Genomic DNA, 22,312 nt, shown 5'->3' with positions numbered 1-22,312 from the left:
GGTTTCAGTTCCAAAAATTTGAGAATCTGAATCGGTTGCAACAGGTTCTCCATTTTGCTACCCAGAACCGGAATCTTTTGTATAGGTTTTGGTTCCGGACCCTGTGGTTCCTAATAGGTTTCAGTTCTGGATTAAGGAACCCTAATTTTTTGCTTTCCCCTCTTGCAAATTACTTTCATCTATGCCATAATTTTTGCCCCCTAAGTGGATTGAGTCATGTTAATTTCACGTTGGCAATATGTATATTAATCCGTCTTATTTAATTAAATGCTTCATTTTACGTTAAACCATTTAATTAAATGATAAATGAGTTATACACCACTCTAAGTCATTAAATTTACTCGTTTGTGCTTTCTCTATGTTTAAGGAATGGGAGTCTCGCTCCTTCTTCATGCAATATACTTGTTTGTTACGCCACCCCCTCAGTCTCCCCCGCCTACCCTTTCCCTTGTAGTTTCATGGTCTCCTCCCTGCTTGCCCTTTGTAAACTTAATTTTGATGGTTTTGCTACTCAAAATTTTATTACTACAGGTGTTGTAATTTGGGATCACCTGGGTAATCACGTGGCCAGTCGAACTTATAATTTAGGCTCATGTCCGACCTTCTTTGCAAAAGCTATTGTCCTTCGAAATGGCCTCCTTGCTAGGGAGTTTAATATTTCTAAATTTTTTATTGAAGGCGAGGGTCATTTCAGCTGTCTATGAAAACTTCAGTTTCTTATGGCGGATGTCAAGACTATCTTGAATTCTTTATCGAGTTTTCAAGTAAGACATATATATCTAGAAGAAAACCAGGCAGCTGGTTATATTACCTCTCTCGGCTAGTCGGCTATGCAACTATGACACATCAAGATATACACCCTTAGCAAAATTTTTGGATAGTTAAGAGTTTACGACCGGTCTTTTAAAAGTTAAGACAATAAAATGGTCATATATGCAATTGATTCTTTAGCTACGAAAACAGGCTGATCCATATAAATACCCCAGCCATACACATTCTTCAACTTTCTGAAACCCTAAACCACTAATTAGGGTTTTAGCGGCACCAAATTCTCTACAAACCTCTCTTCATCAATCAATCCCCAAGCTCCCTCATCAATGGCGTGCACAATCGATTTCCGATGCTTGGACGAAGGTTTCGGCGGCAAAACTGCCAAACGAAAGCGCGAAGCTCAATCTTTCGCCTCTGGAACAGCTCAATTTGATGCATCAATGGAGGTCGACAGCGACAACGACAATCAAATCGTGAATCCACCAGCAAAACGAGCCGCAATTTCATCCGCTGACGATCCAAACAAGCCAGTTTTTGGTCGGCCGACGTACGACGGAGTTATCGCCGGCAGAGTTTCCGGCAGGAACTGGAAGCAGCCGAGGAAGCATCGGTCGTCGGCAATGGCGGTTAGTCGGAAGCCGGTGTCGTTGGAGCAGAAGAAGAGAGACAAAGAGTTGAAGAAGGCGTACAAAGAGAGGAAGGATGAGTTGAAGGAAGAGATTCGGCAGCATAAGATTGCGAAGAGGAAGCAGAAAGAGGAGAGAGAGAAGAAGAAAGAAGAGAATATCTTGAAATCTGGTACTAAATTTCAGAAAATTACAAACCCTAAAACTCTTAAGAAGATTGCTAAATCTAAGCAACGCAAGCAGCTTAAGGTCGTTTCTGATGATCTTCTTAGAAAATAGATTATTATTACTAGTTCAATTGTTGTTTGGTTGAGTTTTTGTTGCGATTTTTCGTTTAATTTTTACTTTGTTTATCGAATTTGGTTGCGTTTAATGTTAATCTGAAGTAGTTGGAGAAATGTACACTCAATAGAAGATCTTGAGTTGAAATGAAATTTTTCTGCAAGAATTTGTGTTTGAATTTGTTTCAATTTTCATTTATTTTTTGTATATGCTGTATTGTTGCTGTGAATGCTGTTGATTAGGATTATGGTGCTATGTTGTTTCAATGAATTAGGGGGTTGAATTGAACATGTCGGAAGAACCAATCTCGAGTTTATATATTCTACTTTGCTTCGAGTTCAGCTGTTTTATTGTGGAGCTAATATAATTGTTGGTATGTATGAACTCGGAGATTGAATTGAAATGTAAAAATCAGAACGACTAATAATTCCTCTCTGTAACAAAATAAACAAAATAAAATTTTTCTGTAGTCTGTATCAACAATTCTGTATATTACTTTAGTAATGGTAGGATCTAGGAAGCTGAATTCTTTCGCAGTAGAAAGAGTATGGTGAAAACCAGGTATGTCACGTCTTACTGGTGTTTCAAGGCCTAAAAAATGATTCTGCAGATATCGACAACATTTATCTGATAAGGTATAGGAGGGTTGATCAATTCTCAAGGCGTATTCGCTGTTGTAAGCTTCACTTGTGAATGTGGGCTAGCCGATTGATGTAGTTGATAAGACTTGCTAATAACGAGAAAGAAAAAGTTATTTAATCTGTGCATGATAGCTCATCTAAAGTGGTAAACAAAAATATATGTGTATAAATTGGTCTCATTTGATGAAGGAAAATGATTATCAAAGGAATCATAATCAATATATGCAGTTAAAGCTAGTTGAATCACTGGAAGTCTGGAAGACCCTAAGTTGTCCATATCTTTTTCATTTGATAATGCAAGACCTTGCCAACTCCAGTAGATTCCTCTGGAAACACCAAGGAGACGGAAGCATACATTTTTTACCAGGTATGTGATGGTAATAACTCTGATCATCACCTTCATGCTTTAGCTGGATCAGATTTATGATTTTCATACAGTTATGGGCCATGGCCTGTTGTTATAATCTCACTGTTGTTTCAATCTTTATAGATTTTGTTTGATCAAAAGAAATGAGTGTTCACACACATTGTTAACTGCTTTGTGCTTGATTACCATGTAGAATCCTGATACATACATGTGCTATGTATTTAAATACTTCCGAATAAGGATTGCAATCAATGTGAAATTTGGGCATTCGCTTCTCATACTTTTGAGTTCAAAGTGGCTCTAATTCTTTCCAGATAATTTGCTTTTTCATGTTGATGCTCAGCATATCATCCTTCATCCACTAACTAAAAACATGAATTGTCTTTGGCATGATGATGGTAGGCTGGTAGCTATGAATCAGTTCCTGCAAGGTAACGACATTTCAAGGAAGCGAAATTTAAAAAGACTTTAGAGGGCTTCCTGAGTTACCGGCCATGGGAAATTAGGGTTATTTTGTTTCCGATGAGATTGTCGCTAAAATTATTTGTATAGGCTATATTCTACCAGTAGTGCGTTTGTACAACTGCAATTTCTGTCAGTTACCAGTGCATGCAGTCTGGGGGCTCCTGAAAGCTTGAGATTACTTTATTAAATTTTTGCCTTTATGGACTTTTCATCATCAAAAGTATGTATTCTTTAGGTTTGATTTTATAACTTATTGGGTTCCACCATATGATTCTACTAGCAGAGTTAGATAGCATAGCTTGAAAGTTGATAATGAGTCTAAGTAAAGGTGGTGTAGAATAGGCACTTGTTTTTTAGTTATGTTTGGGTAGAGTGACTTCCTTAAAACCTTGATGATTAGTATGATGATTAACGAGGTTCACTTAGGAGGGAGGGCACATGGGGAGGTTGCTCTAGTTTTGTAATTACATTTGTTACCTTTGTCTATCTGTGGCCATGAAGAATTGATACAATTGCCTTGAGCTTTTTCCTTTGACAAGCACATTTCAGGTTGTACTACTATGCTGTACTTGGGTTTTCGATGGGTTTGCCTCTTGTCCACCATTCAAGAGTAAACAGCTATGCAGAATTGATTCAAAAGATACCGGCAGTTGTGCGGTTGTGCCTGTTGAAGCCTTGGTTAACTTCCATTCCTTTCAAAGATGAATTGAAGATATGTGAAAAAGCTGAAGCTTTCTAGAAAGGTATTGATAACTGTATTATATATATCTTATATTTTGTGCTATTTGCTGCCTGGGAATAATTTTGTGTTTAAGCTTATAAATAAACGTGATGCTTGGATTATATCACATATTGATAGTTGCTGCTATTTTCTCATGCAATGATCCTGTTCTAGCAAAATTTTCTGAAGAATACAGTGGTCAAAATCCACCTTATCTTGCAAATTCAGTTTCTTTATTGACGAATTCCTTCGAGCAGTCAAATGGTAGTAGAATCCTTTGAACACTCTGTTTGTAAGCGCGGAAACAACTGCTAATTTTCTAGCCCGTTGATATGCTTATCTTCCATTCATTTTTCTCCATAGTTGATTAGTTGTAAGCCATGTACGGTGAGCTTCAAACAATCATTTAATGATAAGAATCTCTTACTAATTTTCTTGTTGTATTATATCTTGTGTGCTAGTTTCTTGTTAGCTTTGCTGAGTACATGTTGCTTTCTATTGAGTATGGATAGCTTGTTCAAGTATCTGATGTAAAAGTAAGCTATGTTTTGGGTTAGAAATCCTCAGTGTGTATTCTATTCGTGTTTTGTTCTCTGTGAAATTTTAGGGGGTTATCAGACTTAATAGTAACATTGGACATGAAGGTATACAAGGATAGAATCAAAGCTAAAGCAGCTTCTACATATTCTTAACCTGTTACTTTAGTATGTACGCTTCTTATCGCCCAACTACCTGTTTCCATGGATGACTCCAATAGTCCAATGGTACTATTTCTAAGGCTTTGTCCGAGTGTCATCTTCAATCAATTTTGATAATCTCTCTGGAAATTTGTACTTAATTCTTTTCATGAAGTCTTGGTGCAGATCCGAATCCTGTCATTTTCTATCATTTTGAATGTCTGCTGATGCTCCATTGACTTTTCGTCAACAAAACTTGGATTAAGAGGTAGTGGCGTCAACTACTCAACTAGTATACCTTTTTTCTTTCAAATTGCTTCAGATTATTCTTGAGTGAAGAGAATTGAGAAGTCTTGGAACTTATATGGTTAACAATGTAAAATAGGGGAAGTGAAAATTAATGGGATTTGACGAGTTGGAAAATTGTTAAATTCATGGGAATTTTAACTTCCATAAACATGATAAGTTTTCCTTAAAAAAAAAAAAAACATGATAGTTAATTACGTATCCCCCTTTGGTTAATAAAAAATCATGGGATTTTTAAAGTCCCACATTGCCAACTAAACAAGTTTAGGTAATTTGTAGGAATTTCATTAGGGAAATAGCTTCTCATGAAATACAAATTCCTACGGGAATTTAATTCCCAGGTCCACCAAAAGAGTAGCGGGTTGCCAATTGAGGAAGTTTGAATGTCTAACAATTAGGCATTAAAAAAAATACCTAACAACCTTTGATACTATTGAAAGTCTAAGGATCTGTTCTCATATGTTTATTTTCAATTCAGTTCAGTTCAGCTTAGTTCATTTCAGCTTTTAATTTCCTTCTCTTATAAAATATTCATTTCAGTTCATATCAGTTCAGCTGAGTTCAGTTAATGAGAACAAGCCCTAAGTTTAGTATTGGGGTTTTGGAGGTTCCTCGTTAAATTAACTCTTAAATTATACGAGTATAAAAGATATTCCGTACAGAATTCCTAAAATAGAAGGGTAATAGCGAAATTGATGTTTTTAATTTTAAATCATTATAAACCGGATAGAGTTCTCCATTGAAACGCACTGAACATCGTACTTGACGTTCTCCATTACATATTATCTGTTGCAGGTAAGTTGTTGATTTCTTTTAGTAATTATCATATCAATTTCTCAATCTAGGATTTAATTCAACTTATTGTCAAGTGTAGGGTTCGAAATCTGAACTAAATACAAAGATTATATCCAGCGATTGTGTTGCTACAAATTTGATAATTGAATCACATATCTCTAAAATTATGTGATAATTGAATCAAAGTTGATTGCACAATCCTTCAATGTTAAGATTGAACTGTAAAATTAGTCAATTAAACCTCTTCTTCCTCCTTTTGATGATTGCCTAATTTCCGCAGAATTTTATTTGTAACCCCTTTTGTTAGGATGGAACAATGAATATGAATCTGTTCTGTTCTCTTTGCGCCCATTGCAGGCTGGCGGCAATGGCACAGGGCAATTAGGATTGAACTATAATATTAAACCTTTGTTATAGCTTTGTTGGGCATTGGTGGAAGATGATTTACACAGCAATCGACACATTTTACTTGACGGAAGACCACCTAACTAATTCGCCTTCAAGGAAAGATGCCATTGATCAGGAAACCGAAATTACTCTCCTCATTTATGGCTGTGATTTGATCCAAGAGAGCGGTATCCTTCTTAGATTGTATCCTTCACATCCATTCTATCTTTTGCTTCTTTATTTTTCCATGTATTTTGATGTTACTCATACTTGGGTACTCTTGTCAGGCATGGGTAAGTAAGTGTCCTAGCGTTGGACATGGGTACGATTCCTTATGACCATTCATGTTTGCCGACCCCATATCATTTTGGGACTAAGGCTTTGTTGTTGTTTTTTGTATATATTCCGTGATTTTTGTCTACTATAGCTTGAGGTGATATGGAGTGTTTGTGCTCCATACAGTATTTGTGCCATTACATAATAAATTATGGAGTTTGTTGTCCTTAATTGTGAAACTTAGACCTCAAGCTGTTATGGCAACTGGTCAAGTTCTGTTCCATCGATTTTACTGCCAAAAGTCATTTGCCCGCTTTTATGCTAAGGTTAATGTTCTACTTCTGTTGTTTTTATTTTGGTTGGACATGAAATTCTGTGATTTTCTTACTGGTTTCTGGACTAATTCTGCTGCTGCCTCTTAATTTTACTGATTTTCAGAGAGTAGCTGCCAGTTGTGTTTGGCTGGCATCAAAACTTGAGGAGAGTCCAAGGAAAGCCAGACAAGTCCTCTTTGTCTTCCATCGAATGGAATGTCGAAGGGAAAATTTACCTGTCCAACATTTGGATCTTTATTCTAAAGTATGTATCAAGTCAGGTATTTCTCTTATTAGTATCTTTGTCTTTTTAAGTTTGAAACTTTTTACTCACCATTATTTTTCATCCCCCTTTTGTAACAGAAATATTCGGAGCTGAAGATGGAGTTGATAAGAACAGAAAGACACCTCCTGAAAGAAATGTGTTTCATTTGTCATGTCGAGCACCCGCACAAATTCATATCAAACTACCTAGCTGTCAGCCTGTCCTTGAACTTAAAGAACCTTCAAATTTAAGGCAAGATGCTTGGAATCTAGGAAATGATAGGTATCTCACATCAATTAATATCATACATCTTTCTGTTCTCTGTGCTTGAATTTGTGTTTATTTTATTTTGCCTTGAATAACTGAATTCTATCCTAAAATCATAATCTTCTTGAAGTTTCATGCATTCATATTGTAGGCTCCTTTTGTAACAGAAATATTCGGAGCTGAAGATGGAGTTGATAAGAACAGAAAGACACCTCCTGAAAGAAATGTGTTTCATTTGTCATGTCGAGCACCCGCACAAATTCATATCAAACTACCTAGCTGTCAGCCTGTCCTTGAACTTAAAGAACCTTCAAATTTAAGGCAAGATGCTTGGAATCTAGGAAATGATAGGTATCTCACATCAATTAATATCATACATCTTTCTGTTCTCTGTGCTTGAATTTGTGTTTATTTTATTTTGCCTTGAATAACTGAATTCTATCCTAAAATCATAATCTTCTTGAAGTTTCATGCATTCATATTGTAGGCTCCTTTTGTAACAGAAATATTCGGAGCTGAAGATGGAGTTGATAAGAACAGAAAGACACCTCCTGAAAGAAATGTGTTTCATTTGTCATGTCGAGCACCCGCACAAATTCATATCAAACTACCTAGCTGTCAGCCTGTCCTTGAACTTAAAGAACCTTCAAATTTAAGGCAAGATGCTTGGAATCTAGGAAATGATAGGTATCTCACATCAATTAATATCATACATCTTTCTGTTCTCTGTGCTTGAATTTGTGTTTATTTTATTTTGCCTTGAATAACTGAATTCTATCCTAAAATCATAATCTTCTTGAAGTTTCATGCATTCATATTGTAGGCTCCTTTTGTAACAGAAATATTCGGAGCTGAAGATGGAGTTGATGAGAACAGAAAGACACCTCCTGAAAGAAATGTGTTTCATTTGTCATGTCGAGCACCCGCACAAATTCATATCAAACTACCTAGCTGTCAGCCTGTCCTTGAACTTAAAGAACCTTCAAATTTAAGGCAAGATGCTTGGAATCTAGGAAATGATAGGTATCTCACATCAATTAATATCATACATCTTTCTGTTCTCTGTGCTTGAATTTGTGTTTATTTTATTTTGCCTTGAATAACTGAATTCTATCCTAAAATCATAATCTTCTTGAAGTTTCATGCATTCATATTGTAGGCTGACATTGATTCATAGTTCATTTTAAAGTCAGATGAAATTTTAGGCTAGGAATTTCAGGCAGCTCCTAATCTCTTGCAATTATTGTTTTTTCATTCAATTATGGAGTGCTATGCCCCTTTGGAGAGTGCTGGTTTGGCGTTGTAATGATATGGCATTCAATTAGGAGAATTCCTATTCTGTATCAAGTGTCATAGAGTTTTTGTTGGAATTTCTCTTTGTAGTTACCTGGTCTGTATGCTTGTATTTAACTTTTAGTAATGATATGCTGTTATGGTTAAATTTAATTCATCAAATATTAACCATTGGAAATGATTAAATTGATGACTACCACATGCTAAAGCCTTCGTTTATCAACAAATACAAAATCACCATTGTGATTGCTATTAGTACTTACTGGCTTTCAGCCACAATATGCCGTTATTTCTATTTCCATCTAGTCTCCTACTGCCACTAGTCATTGTAGCTAGACTATGTTCACCAGATTGACCTGACTATCTCCTTGTCTGCCTATCTGTCTTCCGCAGGCTGCAGCCTATTATGATATTTCTATTTTTTCTTCTTTTTTTGGGACTATTTAAATTAATAATGTGGGTACTAAAAAGTATACTGTATATGTTTGGCTAGGTACTCTTTGTGGTAGTTGAGTTCTTCTTCGCTATATATATCATATTTTAATTCTGCATTTATGTTTTATCTCAGTTTACAGACTACACTGTGTGTTCGATTTAAAAGTGAGGTGGTCGCTTGTGGAGTTGTGTATGCTGCTGCGGGAAGGTTTGGAGTCCCCCTTCCCGAGAATCCACCATGGTGGAAGGTCTTCGACGCAGATAAATCTGGTATAGATGAAGTCTGTAGAGTTCCAGCTCATTTGTATAGTCGTCCAAAGGCCAAGTATATACCTGTTTGTAAGGAGTCAGTTTCCTTCACATCATCGAACAAGTCTTGGGATTCACAGAATACTGCAGTACCCAAAGTAAGCATCACCTGTCTGTCATTTTACCATACTGGCTCTACTATTAGGTCCAGCAATGTTTATTTGATTGCCTCTAGCATATTCATGTTTGTTAACTTTAATTACTATGCTATAGTTTTGCCTAGTTTAAGTTGCCTTGCCTTTTCTGATAGTTTCCGCATTATTCCAGGAAGGTTCCGTGAATACACCAGTGGCTAGTGCTGATACTGGTGTGACAAAGACGGCTTCAGGTGCTGCAGCTAGTGTTGATACTGGGGGATCCAGAGACGCACTTGTAAAACAGGCACTTGACAAGATGAAAGATTCTAAGAGAAGTGATGGTGAGTCCAGAGACACGGCAAATGGCAGTGAAGGAAGAGAGGACATCATGGTCAGGTTGAAGCCTGAACTCAGAACAGAAACTAGTAGTGTACGAAACATGGATACAGAAAGGGACAGATATAGGGATAGGGATAGGGATAGAGAGAAAGACAGGGTTAGGGACAGGGATAGAGAAAGAGACGGGAACAGGGATAGACAGAAGTCCCGGGATCGTGAGAGGGGAAGAGATTCTTACAGGGAAAGAGAGCGAGATGATATTGAATGGGAGATAGTGAATGAAATAAGTCACCGATCCCGGGATAAACCTCTTATTGCTAGAAGAAGAAAATGTTGAATAGGTTTGTAAAAACAAACCGGTTTGTGTCTTGCGCAATTTGTTTGGAGCTTGCTTTTAAATTTTTTTTTTGATGGGGCCCACGTTAGAGTGAAGAGACAAGTCTACTTTGTTATTGCATGCCAATATCACCAACGGTAAAATTGTTTTCTCATGACAACTCCATGCAAATTATTTATCACTTTGTGTAAAGGTTAATTCATCTACAGAAATAAATATTTGATGAAGGGACGATTCAAAATCAGAACGGAGTAATTTTGCAACATCTATAAATGCATGTCTTAATGTGACTTAAGTTATATTCTTGATGAAAACAATGTTTTGCACTTTGGATGTCTTCAAATTTTGTCTACAAAGCATGGTGTTGTAAGTTTGATCAACTATTGTTTCGCATGAAAGATACAGTACTGCTAGTTGCAACACCAGTTTGTTAATACCACAAGCCTCCCGTTTCATCATTTTGTAAGATAAACTTTGATTATAGGAATTTGATGGAAGATTGCCTTGTTGTGTATTTACCAAGGATGTAGTCATTAGTAGCTACTAGCTACCCTCCGTTCCATAATTGTCTGCTCTTAGAAGTCCTGCCACACCAATGGCATCTAGCCTTTCAGTCAGGATGACATATTATTCTCAAATGTTGCGTGCAGTGGCTGGGTTTTGCTGCAGGATGTGATTATCCTTCTTTAAATATTCAGGAAACTGTACCTGAGGATGATATCTGAAGTTCTTCCGATGAACAATCAAGTCTATCCACAGAAAGAATGAAGCAAGTCACGAGTATATCTCCAATCCACCATTATCTTGAGCAAAATTGAAGAATTACTACAAGTCATGACTTCAATTTAGGTGTTTGAAAGATCTAAGTGGAGGCAGGCATCAGGCTCTATGTGCCAACAAAATTCAGGTATGCCATGTTGACAACCTGGAAACATGACTTAGCAGTTGATAGGCACAATGCCACAATCTAATAACTAATCATTTTCAAACTAGAGAACTCTTCAAACTATAATTTAAGTACCAAATTATTTAATATAATCCTGGGGTCAAGTCAAACCTACAATAATATCCACCCTTTCATGCTGTTCAATTCATCAATTTTACATTATATTCTCAAACAACATGAAATATAATTAGTTTTGCATCATCAAAGGAGATTAAAAATGGCCAAACTTTGTGTGTTGGTGATCATGCTTGGAATAACTTGGTTATCACTTCCAATAGTCCAATCACAATCAGGGATTTGCTGGGAGAAATATGATCAATGCGTCTCAAATAATTTGAATAGCACAGAGCCGCAATTTGATAAATCCAGCCCTTCGTTTAATATCACTGAATTTATTTGCTGTGATCTCCTCCGACAAAGTGCTGTAAATGAGAAGCAATGTTTTTGCAATGTAAACACATTTATAACTGAAAATCCCTCCTTTGCACCTAATGTTACCCTTGTTTTAGGTGCCTGTGGCATTGCTGATTCTGTGGCTTCTCTCAATGCCTTTTGCCAAGGTAATAATACCCTCCTTTACATAAGTTCTTATATGTTAAATGGTATCCGTAATTCCTTGGGTGTGTGTTGTATAGATACGGTCATACAGAGGACAAATAGGTTTTTTTTTTTTTTTTTTTTTTTTTTTTTTTTTTTTTTTTTTTTTTGAGGGAAGAGGAAAATAGTTTTATCTTTTTATTTTCTTTCAAAGAACTTCAAAAAAAAAAAAAAGCTAATTGTTGTATATAAACTTTGTACATCAGTACATAAATATAAAATCTCAATATGTTTTAAATTTTCGTATATTCATTACCTTAATGGCTTAATAGTTGTTTCAGTTCTAGGAACATGTCAATTATGTGGCTTCTTTAAGATCTTTTCTCTAGCTCTAATACTTTATTAAGGATCACATAAACTATAATCGACATGAGATTTTTCAAGATAATGTCCAAGTTTTTTGGACAAGGTGAATGATCGTATTGGATCTAATTCCTTATGGCTCCTATGGAGTAAGGGAAGTACCGGTTCCTATGGCGTTGCTAATTTGATTTGATCTCTAAAGCTCTAAGTACCTTGCTAGACCATAACTTGCTATGTGTGTAGAATTCATGAACTTTCTTACTAACATTTAGTTCTATAATATGGAGCATCATAGATTAATCCTGTTTATTTCCCTCTTATCTTTTATATTAATGTGATAGATGTCCAAGTGCCACCACCAACATCGACACAGCCTCCGCCAAGTGACATTTCCTCCATCACACCGCCTACACCGACGGGAGGTATTTGTAATTTCTGCACTCATCACACTTGCAAAAGTCTTTAGCCTTAGGACAGTCTCTTAGCGTGTAGATTACAGTCTCGGAGATCATTTTTGTTTGAGATTTTGTCAATATATGCCATAGTGAGGATTACAGCAAGACAATTTTGGTTTCCATATCACAGCTACTTCACCTCCATCGCCGCAGACTCATCTTCCACCTTCAGAGTCACCCGCCAAAAAAGGTAATTTTGATGAAATGCATAGAGAAAAAGGTACTACTTCACTGAATTACTTCTTTCTTATTGATCCATTTAATGAAGTTTGCTTTTGTGTGCACTGTGCAGTTAAGCTTCAAGTAATAGTTCCTGCCATTGTTGCTCCATTAGCAGTGATCACAATGGCATGTGTTATATTTGGTTTATATCTTTGTAAAAGGAAGCACACAACAGAACAAAATGTTGCAAATAATACTCAATATGGTAATGTCCTGAACCAAGAATATTTTGCATCTTCTCAAGTAATGCTGCGTAGTTGATTAAAATGTTTTAACAAGTGTAGCTCTTCCGACTCAGCCTCCTGTTCCGCTTCCAGTAACAATTGTTACAGATAATCCGAATAAAGGTGCTATATATACTGCTATTCCAAATTCTTTAGGCACATTGAAGCATAATGCTGATTGTTATATTATTATTCCTTATGACTTAAGATATGTGATACTGAATGAATTGGCTCCTTCTGCTCTGCCTCCTTTAGCTTTGGTTCCATCACCAGGAGATTATATCATAAAAGCCGACTCCTTGCAATATGATGTGGCCACTCTTCAGGCTGCTACTAACAACTTCTCTGAGGATCATGTAATTGGCCGAGGTGGATTTGGTGTTGTTTACAAGGTAAATAAACTACTTGCATATAATCAGAAAAGATTGACATTGTCTTGGTATATATTGGTGTTTGACTATTTTTACTTGTTAGAAATTAATTCAAAACTAATAATTATTTATGGCTCAGGGGAGCTTATCAGATGGACAAGAAATAGCAGTCAAAAGGCTATCAAGAACTTCTAATCAAGGTGATAAAGAGTTCAAGAATGAGGTTTTATTGTTAGCAAAACTTCAACATAGGAATCTGGTGAGGCTGGTTGGATTTTGCTTAACAGAACATGAAAAGTTACTTCTGTATGAATTCGTGCCTAATAAAAGTCTGGACTACTTTCTATTTGGTAAGTAGATACTATAGCCACTGCATTATTGAGTTATGTCTACACTCTATAGTATTTAGGTACAAAACATTCTGGGTTTTGGCTAATGGGATTTAATGAAAAACTTAACAACAGATTCTCAAAAACGGGGACAATTGAACTGGTCAGCTCGTTACAACATAATAAAAGGCATTGCTCGAGGAATGCTTTATCTTCATGAAGATTCTCCTGATCGAATTCTTCATCGTGATCTGAAAGCTGCTAATGTGTTGCTCGATATAGAGATGAACCCAAAAATTGCAGATTTTGGCATGGCGAGGATCTGTGCCTTTGATCAAACTCATATTGATACAAGCAGAGTTGTTGGAACTTAGTATGTTAAACCTGAAAAAGAAAGAAATCAGAATTTAATAGCAGAATGGTTATTTTATAGACTACGGCATTTTTTTTTTTTTTTTATTTACTGACTTTTCTTTAATTTTTATCGTGAATTACAGTGGTTACATGGCTGTAGAGTATTTACTTCATGGACAGTTCTCTATAAAATCAGATGTATACAGCTTTGGCGTGCTAGTTTTGGAGATAGTAAGTGGCAGAAAGGTTGGTGATGTCATCTACCAATCCGGAGGCAGCTTAAAGCTTTTGAGCCATGTAAGTTGTAAACTATTATTCTCTATTCATAATTATAATCATGAAATTGATAAATGGCATGTTATCAGGCTTGGAGTTGTTGGTTAGACAGAGAACCTTTAAAGCTTCTTGATTCCATGCTGCGAAACACATATTCAAACCATGAGGTCATAAAATGCATACATTTGGGTTTGTTATGTGTGCAAGAGGATATTAACAAGAGGCCTACAATGGCGACTATAGTCCACATGCTCAACTCTTACTCTGCAGCTGATGGAACCCTTTCGACGCCTCAATCCCCTGCATTCCTGTACAGCAGCAGTTCAGACCAATCTACGACGAGAAGAAGTAACACTGATTCAACTCCTTGGTCTCAGAACTAACTATGTGTCAATCACCAATATGATTGTTTTGTGTAGGGAGTGAAGTGTTGCTAGAATGGACAATACGTAAATTTGCAATTTCCTTACCTATATTGATCATCAATCTGATTGATATGTGTAAGGTAGTGAAGTGTAATCCAATTGGTTGTAAACATCGTAAAGTGCAGCTCTTGGCAAATCCCAGCATACTCTTGGACTAACTATAAAATTTCCTTTAGTACTGTGATCACAAATTTGGTTGTATGACATCGCGTCTTCAATCATGAATCTATCCAATGACTTTTTTTTGGGACTTTATTATACCAACTCTTAATCGCTAGTATTATGGCTAAAATGTTTTATGGACAATTATTAAATGAAAATTATAGTACCATTAGTAGGATACTTGCTCGTTTGGTAAGTGGTTATAAATTATGAAAATGTTAATAACTTTGTATGTAAATTTGTAAGGAAAACTTACGGTTATGTTGACGGATTTTATACCACCAATACCACATCTAAGAAACTGAGCTAGTGGGGATGAATTGTCGTTACTAGCTTACCATATGGATCATTATTGCTTGTTTGGTTTGATGTAAAAAGTACTGAGTACATTTCTTGGAATATTTGATGCCCATGAAAGTTTATTCCTAAAGAATGTTAAAACTTAATTGGTTGGAATTATATTTCTCTAAAAATTTCTAAGAATTTGCACCAGAATTGATAGAGGTTTAGTTAACCAAGCCTGGTTGGATGTCTGTGGCCTGTGGGCATGTTGAGGCTGTTTACCTTGTTCATGCTATTTCTGATCACATCCTTGTGCTGATTGAAATCTCTACTGCGACTTCTGCTAAAGGTAGGCCATTCAGATTGTTGAATTGCATTGCTAAACATGCATGAGAAGTTACAAGATACTATTATGGAAGCTTGGAACTATCTTGTGTTTGGTAGTGCTATGATGAAAGTGTGGAATAAGCTTAAAAATGTTACGGGCAAGGTTAAGGCTTTGCACTTACAGTATTTTGGGAAGACAACTGAGAAATAAGAGGCTGCTCATATGGCTTTTGAAGTTATCCAAAGTTAGCTGGTAATATTGATAATCTTAATCTTTAGAATCAAGAAACTAATGCGAATGATCAGATAAAATACTGGACTGGTATCCAAGAGAGTATCTATAGACAGAAGTCCAGGGTAGATTGGGTGAAGTTGGGTGATGCCAATAATCATTATCTCTTCTCTATAATGAAGCAAAGGCATTCAAGAAACAAAAACTGACTTTATTTTTAATGAGCAGGATGAGTTTTAGATCTTGAGCAAGTAGCTGGTGAGATCAGTAAGTTCTATAAAAAGTTGTTGGGTCAAAGAGCTACTTGGCTTCCTGCTATAGATATGGCTACCATGAGGAGAGGGGAACATTTGAGTGTTTACTCACAACAATTTCTTCTCTCTCCTATTACTCATGATGAGATTGACGCTACATTAAAGAATATTGATGATTCTAAAGCTCCTGGAATTGATGGGTTCACTTTTTTTTAAAAAAAAAAAAGTGTGGCATGATATTAAGCATGACATATATTCAGGTATTCAGGAGTTCATTGACACTGATAATATGCAAAAATAGTGGAAATGCACCACTATCACCCTGGTCCCTAAAATTTACAAGCTGCACTGTAATTTACAAGCTGGTTTCTAAAATCATTATAGCTGGACTTGCTAAGGTGATAGGGGAGGTTATGGATGGTGCTCAAGCCAGGTTTAATCCTAGTAAACATATTGGGGATAACATTTTGTTGGCTACTGAGTTTATTAAGGGATATTCTCATAAGTTCATTACTCCAAGGTGTATGTGTAACACCCCAATAATTATTTGTAGAATCATGAATTGATGAAATTACCTCAAATAAAACCCAAAATTAAAACTTTAACAAACCTAAAAATTAGTTTTAATCATAAAAATATAATTTTAACATAAGTTAAAAATAGTATAATCAAATAACATTAAGCAACACGTTTTTGAACCTTAAATCCATAAAAATCAAGTTTTAAACCCTTATTTTCTTGATTACACCAATCTGAAATTTTATTCAATAATTTAAACATAATAAAGATCATAAACTTGTAATCTTTTGTTTCAAATAAACACCATCAACTCATAATAATAGCAAATCACATCCAAAAATATAAAAATTAGGACTTGAGAATAGCATAAATAAAAGAAGGGGGAAGAGAGAAGGAGGTAGGGGTGAACATGGTCCGGTTTGATGCGGTTTGAATGCAAACCAAACCAAACCGCAAAATACGGTTTGGTTTGTGTTGAGATGACATTTTTTCTTATAATAAAGTTTAAATAATTAGCCCAACGAATTAAATTGTATTACAAATTTACAATAAAACTAACAATTTTTTTTTAATTTATTTTAATATATAATAATTTTTTTTTATTTAAAAATTATATATGGTTTGATTTGGTTTATAAATTTTAAAAAACAAAACCAGACCGTAAATAGTATTTACAAAAAATTCGAAGCTAAACCTCATTTTTATAAACCGTAAACCAAACCAAACCGCTAAAATGCGATTTGGTCTGGTTTGGTTACGCTTCAGACCAAATTGTGTACAGCCTTAGGAGGAGGCAAACATTGGCTGGCGGCGTGTGTTGGTCGGGCGGCGTGGCAGCAGGTGGTCGCCGAAGGTGGGGTGCGTCGGCATTAGTTTTTTTTTTAATGCGTGAAATAGGATGAAGAGGCAAGGTAATAGTAGTATTTGTGAGGGAGTGGGATTTATGTGAGCTTGGAGGGGGAAGAAGCTTGTGGGTTTATAAAGATTAAAGGATATGGGCTTAGTGCATAAGCTCTTTTCCTAATCCTAATAGGACTAAGATTTTTATTTTGGGCCACATTATGTTGGGTTAGGGGAAGATAGACTATATTCACTCAAAATTGGACTAATATTATTATAACACTATTGTCAAACTATGGTTATAGATAGGAAAATGATTTTAATTTAAACTAGAGCTTATTTATTTAATAGAGTTCCAATAAATTCTACATAAAATAGTTTATGTAATAAAAAATCGAAATAAATATTCGTATACATTAAAAAAATATAATTATCATTTACTTTAAAATATGGGGGATTACAATACCCCTCTTAAAATAAGTTTTGTCTCCGAAACTTAACCCTAAATCCATAATTTCTAAAAATTATTCAAAAACTTTTTGTTTTGTATTGCTGTAAATTGCTTGTTTCTCAACATGTATACTCAACAAACCGTACTTATACTCAATAAACTCATACTCGCCAAAGTTTACATACTTTAATAGCATGCAAACACAATACTATTATGCAATAAGGAGGAAAACCATACAAAATTAAGCAATAAATAGCATGAATTAGGTAAAAATCGCGAAATTATTCGCATTCTACCCTCTTAAAGAAAAAATAATATCACCAAACATTTCATTATAATTTCGTTGGATAGTTCTCATCTCAATCATCTTCCTATCTTCTACGAAACACTCGTAGTTTAATCACATACTCACACTTTAATACTTATTAACTAGCTCACCAAGTTCTCTTCTAATTTCCCAACAAATCGTACTGTAGACACCTAAAAATGTCTCCCCAAAATCAAACTCGATGATGAACAACCTTTCAGCGCCATTATTGGCCGGGTTGAGTATTTAATATTGGAGTTCTTAAATCCATATTTCCATTTCATAACCAATCCAATTCCTAGCTCATTTCCCTACACCATAACTTGTTTTCCTCTTTTCGTGCCTTTAAACCTAAAATCATTCATTTCGTGTCATAAAAACGTTTAGACCAGTTTATTTTGGTTCATAATATGGGTCTAATGATTGAATAGTTGAATGGGGTTTGAAAAGAGCTTTCCAACGATATATTATAAGCCCAAATCCGAGTTATTTCGAATAAGTTATGGCCAAAATACTAAACCGAGCCCAAACCGAACCTAAGCCCATCTTACCTACGACCCAATGATCATGTGGAGGGTCCAAATTATTTAATCCCATTCCTAAAGTAGTTAGGATTAATTAGAAGTTTCTATAAATTTCTAAAAGGTCTTAATTATCATTTTTGAAAAGCTAAGATTAAAGAGTTTTAAATTGAATAAAACTCCTTTTTTTTAATCCTATTTCTATCCGAATTGAAAGACATTCAAAGATAGACAGATATTAATTTTGTGCCTCATAATTTTTATCCAAATCTTAGATTGTTGGATAGATCTTTAAATAATCTTTCCAATGATATATTATAATATCAATTCCGAGCTATAACAGAAAATATATGAATGAAATATCAAACTCTATCTAAAACTAACACTGTCTCACTATTTCGGACATATATTTTATTATAAAAAATATTTTAATCTAATTCTAATTGGGTTAAAAAGTAGAATTCAAGATCTTTCCAACGACATATTATTTATCTTATTCCAATTTCTGGATCAAAAGATATGATAAAAACAAAAACCGCAAAATCTGCTATCTATCGCAAGAGTTTATTTCGATTTGAATTCTTATCTTTTCTTGATTCTTCGACCCTTCTTTTTCCTTATAAAAAGAGGTAATATCTCCCCTTTTTCAATCATCAACAAGGTTGATCACCAAATCATTCTCTCTTCCTCTCTTTTACACCAAAAATCATTCTATTCTCTCTCTCCCATATTCTAAGCCATAAACCTATATTCCTAATTACATCATTCTTTCGTTAAGTGCTCCAAGGAGTCCATACTTAATCCGAGGTTCCGTCCTTAAACCAAGGCGTGAAAGGTATAAATAACTGAGGGTTTGGACCAAAACAAATCTACATTAATTTAATTTAATTTAATTTCAATTTGATTTATTGTTTATTGAAGTTACTAACAATTTATTCATGATGTAGCAATTTTAAGGAACGCGCGGAATGAATCACCTTTCACTATAAGAATCGAGTAGAGACCAATACGAGCTAATGTGACTCCATGACTCACTTCGTACCATCATCCCCGATCCTCCTTTCGTGGTTCCGAACCATATGGAGTTAGTAATCTCATGGATTATGAATGGGGTGTAACTTTCACGGGTCAATCGTTGTTGCCTTCGTTGTCCCTTAATCGTGGTTGCCTTAAATGATCCGTGAACGGTTTACAAGTTCCTTAAAAACTTGTTGGAGGCTCTCTACTTTGCTTTGTCCCTAATCGTTGTCCCTAATCGTATATGTCAATTCCCACTTCCTATGAGCGCCAAGCATATTCACCACATGCTTTTTAACGTAGGCGCACTTCGAACGACGCCTACAATTTGGCGACTCCACTTGGGAGGATTCTTGGATATTTATCGATTTGAGTGATCGGTATTTATTTGAGATGAGTGGATGAGACTTGAAAGATTCTTGAATTTTATTCCTGCGATTTAATTGGCATTGTCACATATGCATATGCATTTTAGATTACCTATTTTGCTAAAATAGTACGTGTTTTGCGTATGTATGTGGCTAGCCCGGGGGATTTAAGCTCTATCAACCCAAAAACGCTCATGGCATTAAGGGTTCATTTGAGTTTTAAATCCACCCAAACCATGGAGTCGAGTTCGAATTCATCACGAACTCGCGGAGCCGCCCATTAGCATACACCGTCAAGGGAGGCTGCCTTGCTAACACGTCCAAACTCTTAACCATGGTACCCTTTGACACCCAAATAAGCTTCACCATAGTCGAACATAGAACTTGACTTTAGGTTGCGAAATTCATTGCATCATGCGTGACAATGTGCTTATATGTGCATTTTTTTTTGAATTTTTATTTATTAAATTTTTTTCTCTTATTAAACCTTTTTTTTATTAGAGTCGAATCATAGATTTTTTTTTTTAGAATTTTTGAGTCATCCGGATTTTTATTCCCGTATCCTGTACAAGAGTCAACTTGATTTGGTCATATCCGGAGTTCTAGAAAAAGTTATGTGTCGTGACACCTATGGATCTGTAGCCCCGAGTTTTAACTTTCATTTGACATTGGTTTCGTCCCAATCAGGGTCACAGACCAAAAGTTATAACCGATATACTACAGCATGTCCAGTTTAGGTGCCTTTTTTGTGTCAACCTTCTTCTTCTTTTTTAATTTTTTTTATATTTTTGTGTCAAGCTAGTCTTAGCCAAGTCCTTTATACTGTGTCAACTCGTATAACATAGGATTATAGATTTTTATGTTTATTTTTTTTTTTATACCCATAAGTCATAACTCTTCTAGAATTCTAGTCCTCTTCCTAGTTTCTTGTGATCAATTTTTGTGCTAAACTTAACATGTGTTCTTTGTCTTTGATTGTGATTGATCTTATTTATGACTAACGATTGTCAATGGACCATTTTCACCTAGTAAATAGCATAAACATTAAAATTGGACAAAATTAATCAAGTTAGTTTGTCTTTTAGTCTTCGTGCTATTTGGTCATTGGGTCCTTTGTTTTTCACAACGTCCTCATGTCTAGCCATGCGATCATACCACGAGTCTTAGTAAACTCACCTAATCTCACATGTTGAGTCATTGCACACACTTTGTCTTCGAGTAATGCACTATATTTTTTATGATCGTATACTAGGACCATGCATGCGTCGTTTTCCGTTGTAATAGGAATGAGTGGAGTATTTCCCATCAGTTTTCAAAATTGTTTTATACACTCCTCCTTTTCAATCTGAGTATTGAGTGAATGCATTAGGTGAGTTCATCCTTACACAGTACTTGAGTCTAAAATCACTAGGCAATAGTTGGAAGAATAAGGGGAATGTCACTCCTTCCTTTTTTTCTTCCAATCAAAGCATCAACAACAAGAAACTTTTTTCCTCGGAAAATGGCAAGAAGTAACTCATAAGCAGCCATGAAGACAAAGCACGATGCTTCCTTCTTTCCTTCCAATCAAAGCATCAACAACAACAAGCTTTTGTCCTCACTAGGCAGCAAGAAGTAACTCATAAACAGCCATGAAGACAAATTAAAGCACGATGCAAGCTTTCACCAAGATTTCATGTTTTCTTCTTCTTTTGTTTAAACCCCCCCTAAAAAGTCTAGCATAGGTTCTCCTTATCCATGTGTCACATTTCTTAACTGCTTCATAAATGAGCATTTCTTTCTTACATTCAATCATGTGATTAGCAAAAAATAAAATAAAATAAAATAAAATAAAAACTATTACTGAACTAAACACAAGTTACACCAATGACTTGAGGCACCTTTGCACCCCTGTCATTTCCCTTAAACCATTTTCAATCACATATCCATTTCTTCATCAACCACTTTGAGCCTCGTCTAACGGTTGGCCTCATTTATTCAACCCACATTCACCTAACCCTGGGATGGGAAAGTGTGCAAATTGTGTAACATTCAGAAAACAAGTTCAAATAAAAAAAAAGAATCAGTAAAAAAAAAAGCAGAAAAGTAACAATAAAACAATGTCTAAAGGCAAGTGTCCAATGTCTTTGATATGAATACGTCTCAAATTGCGTCTCTCATCGAGTGCTTGATACCGTTCCTGAGAAACATGAATGCTAAGTGAGTGGTGGCGCATGATCTGATATTTCCCAGATTGATTCAAAAGAATAAAAAAAAATCAAAGTAAAAAAAAATGTTGAAAATAAACTTGCAAATTTCAAATTCACAATTACACATCTTGGGGGTTCTCTCAGGTCTTGAGCCTTGTACCTTTTTATTCTTTAAAACATCAACTTAACCATATTACAACCCTTGAAAGACCTCTTTAAGGTGTACATACACTTGTGCAAAGTTCGGCTAGAGCTACGTTCGGTCTGATTCCTAACGGATATGTAGGCAACCTCACATCGAGGTGCGGTCACATTCATATGCACATTCATATCCATATCCATGCATGATCAAGTCAAAGAATATCCAATTCTTACCCATACCCATTTAAAT

At 35.4% G+C, this 22,312-nt stretch overlaps 4 protein-coding genes across 6 annotated transcripts; all 4 read left to right on the top strand.

Moving 5' to 3' along the window:
• The first annotated feature begins 956 nt into the window (after positions 1-956).
• LOC110709994 lies at positions 957-1,857 on the top strand. The gene has a single exon (XM_021888251.1). It carries the CDS (start codon positions 1,098-1,100, stop codon positions 1,674-1,676), a length of 579 nt encoding a protein of 192 aa, XP_021743943.1. The 5' UTR covers positions 957-1,097; the 3' UTR covers positions 1,677-1,857.
• A 4,166-nt stretch (positions 1,858-6,023) lies between these two features.
• Positions 6,024-10,234, top strand: LOC110709999 (cyclin-L1-1-like). The gene is made up of 7 exons (XM_021888260.1): positions 6,024-6,242; positions 6,559-6,640; positions 6,753-6,893; positions 6,992-7,105; positions 7,447-7,511; positions 9,022-9,295; positions 9,465-10,234. Exons 1-7 carry the CDS (start codon positions 6,091-6,093, stop codon positions 9,948-9,950), a joined length of 1,314 nt encoding a protein of 437 aa, XP_021743952.1. The 5' UTR covers positions 6,024-6,090; the 3' UTR covers positions 9,951-10,234.
• A 406-nt stretch (positions 10,235-10,640) lies between these two features.
• LOC110709997 (cysteine-rich receptor-like protein kinase 10) lies at positions 10,641-14,726 on the top strand. 3 transcript variants are annotated; one of them, XM_021888259.1, is made up of 10 exons: positions 10,641-10,857; positions 11,406-11,456; positions 12,138-12,218; positions 12,382-12,441; positions 12,544-12,678; positions 12,758-13,089; positions 13,208-13,418; positions 13,533-13,770; positions 13,895-14,048; positions 14,117-14,726. In XM_021888259.1, the coding sequence occupies exons 1-10, from the start codon at positions 10,839-10,841 to the stop codon at positions 14,408-14,410; spliced, it is 1,575 nt and encodes a 524-aa protein (XP_021743951.1). In that variant the 5' UTR covers positions 10,641-10,838; the 3' UTR covers positions 14,411-14,726. The 3 variants fall into 3 exon arrangements, with proteins under 3 accessions (XP_021743951.1, XP_021743949.1, XP_021743950.1); XM_021888258.1 differs by lacking the exon at positions 10,641-10,857 and having other exon boundaries at positions 11,017-11,456; positions 12,758-12,820; positions 12,953-13,089; XM_021888257.1 differs by lacking the exon at positions 10,641-10,857 and having other exon boundaries at positions 11,015-11,456.
• Positions 14,727-15,281: 555 nt separating this feature from the next.
• On the top strand, positions 15,282-16,275 carry LOC110710034. Its single transcript, XM_021888297.1, has 4 exons — positions 15,282-15,386; positions 15,503-15,599; positions 15,696-15,909; positions 16,011-16,275. Exons 1-4 carry the CDS (start codon positions 15,282-15,284, stop codon positions 16,273-16,275), a joined length of 681 nt encoding a protein of 226 aa, XP_021743989.1.
• The last annotated feature ends 6,037 nt before the right edge of the window (positions 16,276-22,312 follow it).

The sequence above is a fragment of the Chenopodium quinoa genome, unplaced genomic scaffold (assembly GCF_001683475.1).
Source record: "Chenopodium quinoa cultivar QQ74 unplaced genomic scaffold, ASM168347v1, whole genome shotgun sequence".
In the NCBI taxonomy this organism is placed as follows: domain Eukaryota; kingdom Viridiplantae; phylum Streptophyta; class Magnoliopsida; order Caryophyllales; family Amaranthaceae; genus Chenopodium; species Chenopodium quinoa.
This window is presented reverse-complemented; position numbering and strand designations above follow the sequence as displayed.

Excerpts from the sequence above, each read along its gene's own strand:
- LOC110709994 (XM_021888251.1), top strand. The coding sequence starts at position 1,098 with ATGGCGTGCACAATCGATTTCCGATGCTTGGACGAAGGTTTCGGCGGC.
- LOC110709999 (XM_021888260.1), top strand. The coding sequence starts at position 6,091 with ATGATTTACACAGCAATCGACACATTTTACTTGACGGAAGACCACCTA. Across the intron at positions 7,106-7,446 it reads TCATATCAAACTACCTAGCT|CCTGTCCTTGAACTTAAAGA; the intron begins GTCAGCCTGTCC and ends CCTAGCTGTCAG. Across the intron at positions 7,512-9,021 it reads TGGAATCTAGGAAATGATAG|TTTACAGACTACACTGTGTG; the intron begins GTATCTCACATC and ends GTTTTATCTCAG.
- LOC110709997 (XM_021888257.1), top strand. The coding sequence starts at position 11,114 with ATGGCCAAACTTTGTGTGTTGGTGATCATGCTTGGAATAACTTGGTTA. Across the intron at positions 11,457-12,137 it reads TCTCAATGCCTTTTGCCAAG|ATGTCCAAGTGCCACCACCA; the intron begins GTAATAATACCC and ends TTAATGTGATAG. Across the intron at positions 13,090-13,207 it reads GATTTGGTGTTGTTTACAAG|GGGAGCTTATCAGATGGACA; the intron begins GTAAATAAACTA and ends TTTATGGCTCAG.
- LOC110710034 (XM_021888297.1), top strand. The coding sequence starts at position 15,282 with ATGCATGAGAAGTTACAAGATACTATTATGGAAGCTTGGAACTATCTT. Across the intron at positions 15,387-15,502 it reads TTAAAAATGTTACGGGCAAG|AATCAAGAAACTAATGCGAA; the intron begins GTTAAGGCTTTG and ends CTTAATCTTTAG. Across the intron at positions 15,910-16,010 it reads AAAGCTCCTGGAATTGATGG|TGGAAATGCACCACTATCAC; the intron begins GTTCACTTTTTT and ends ATGCAAAAATAG.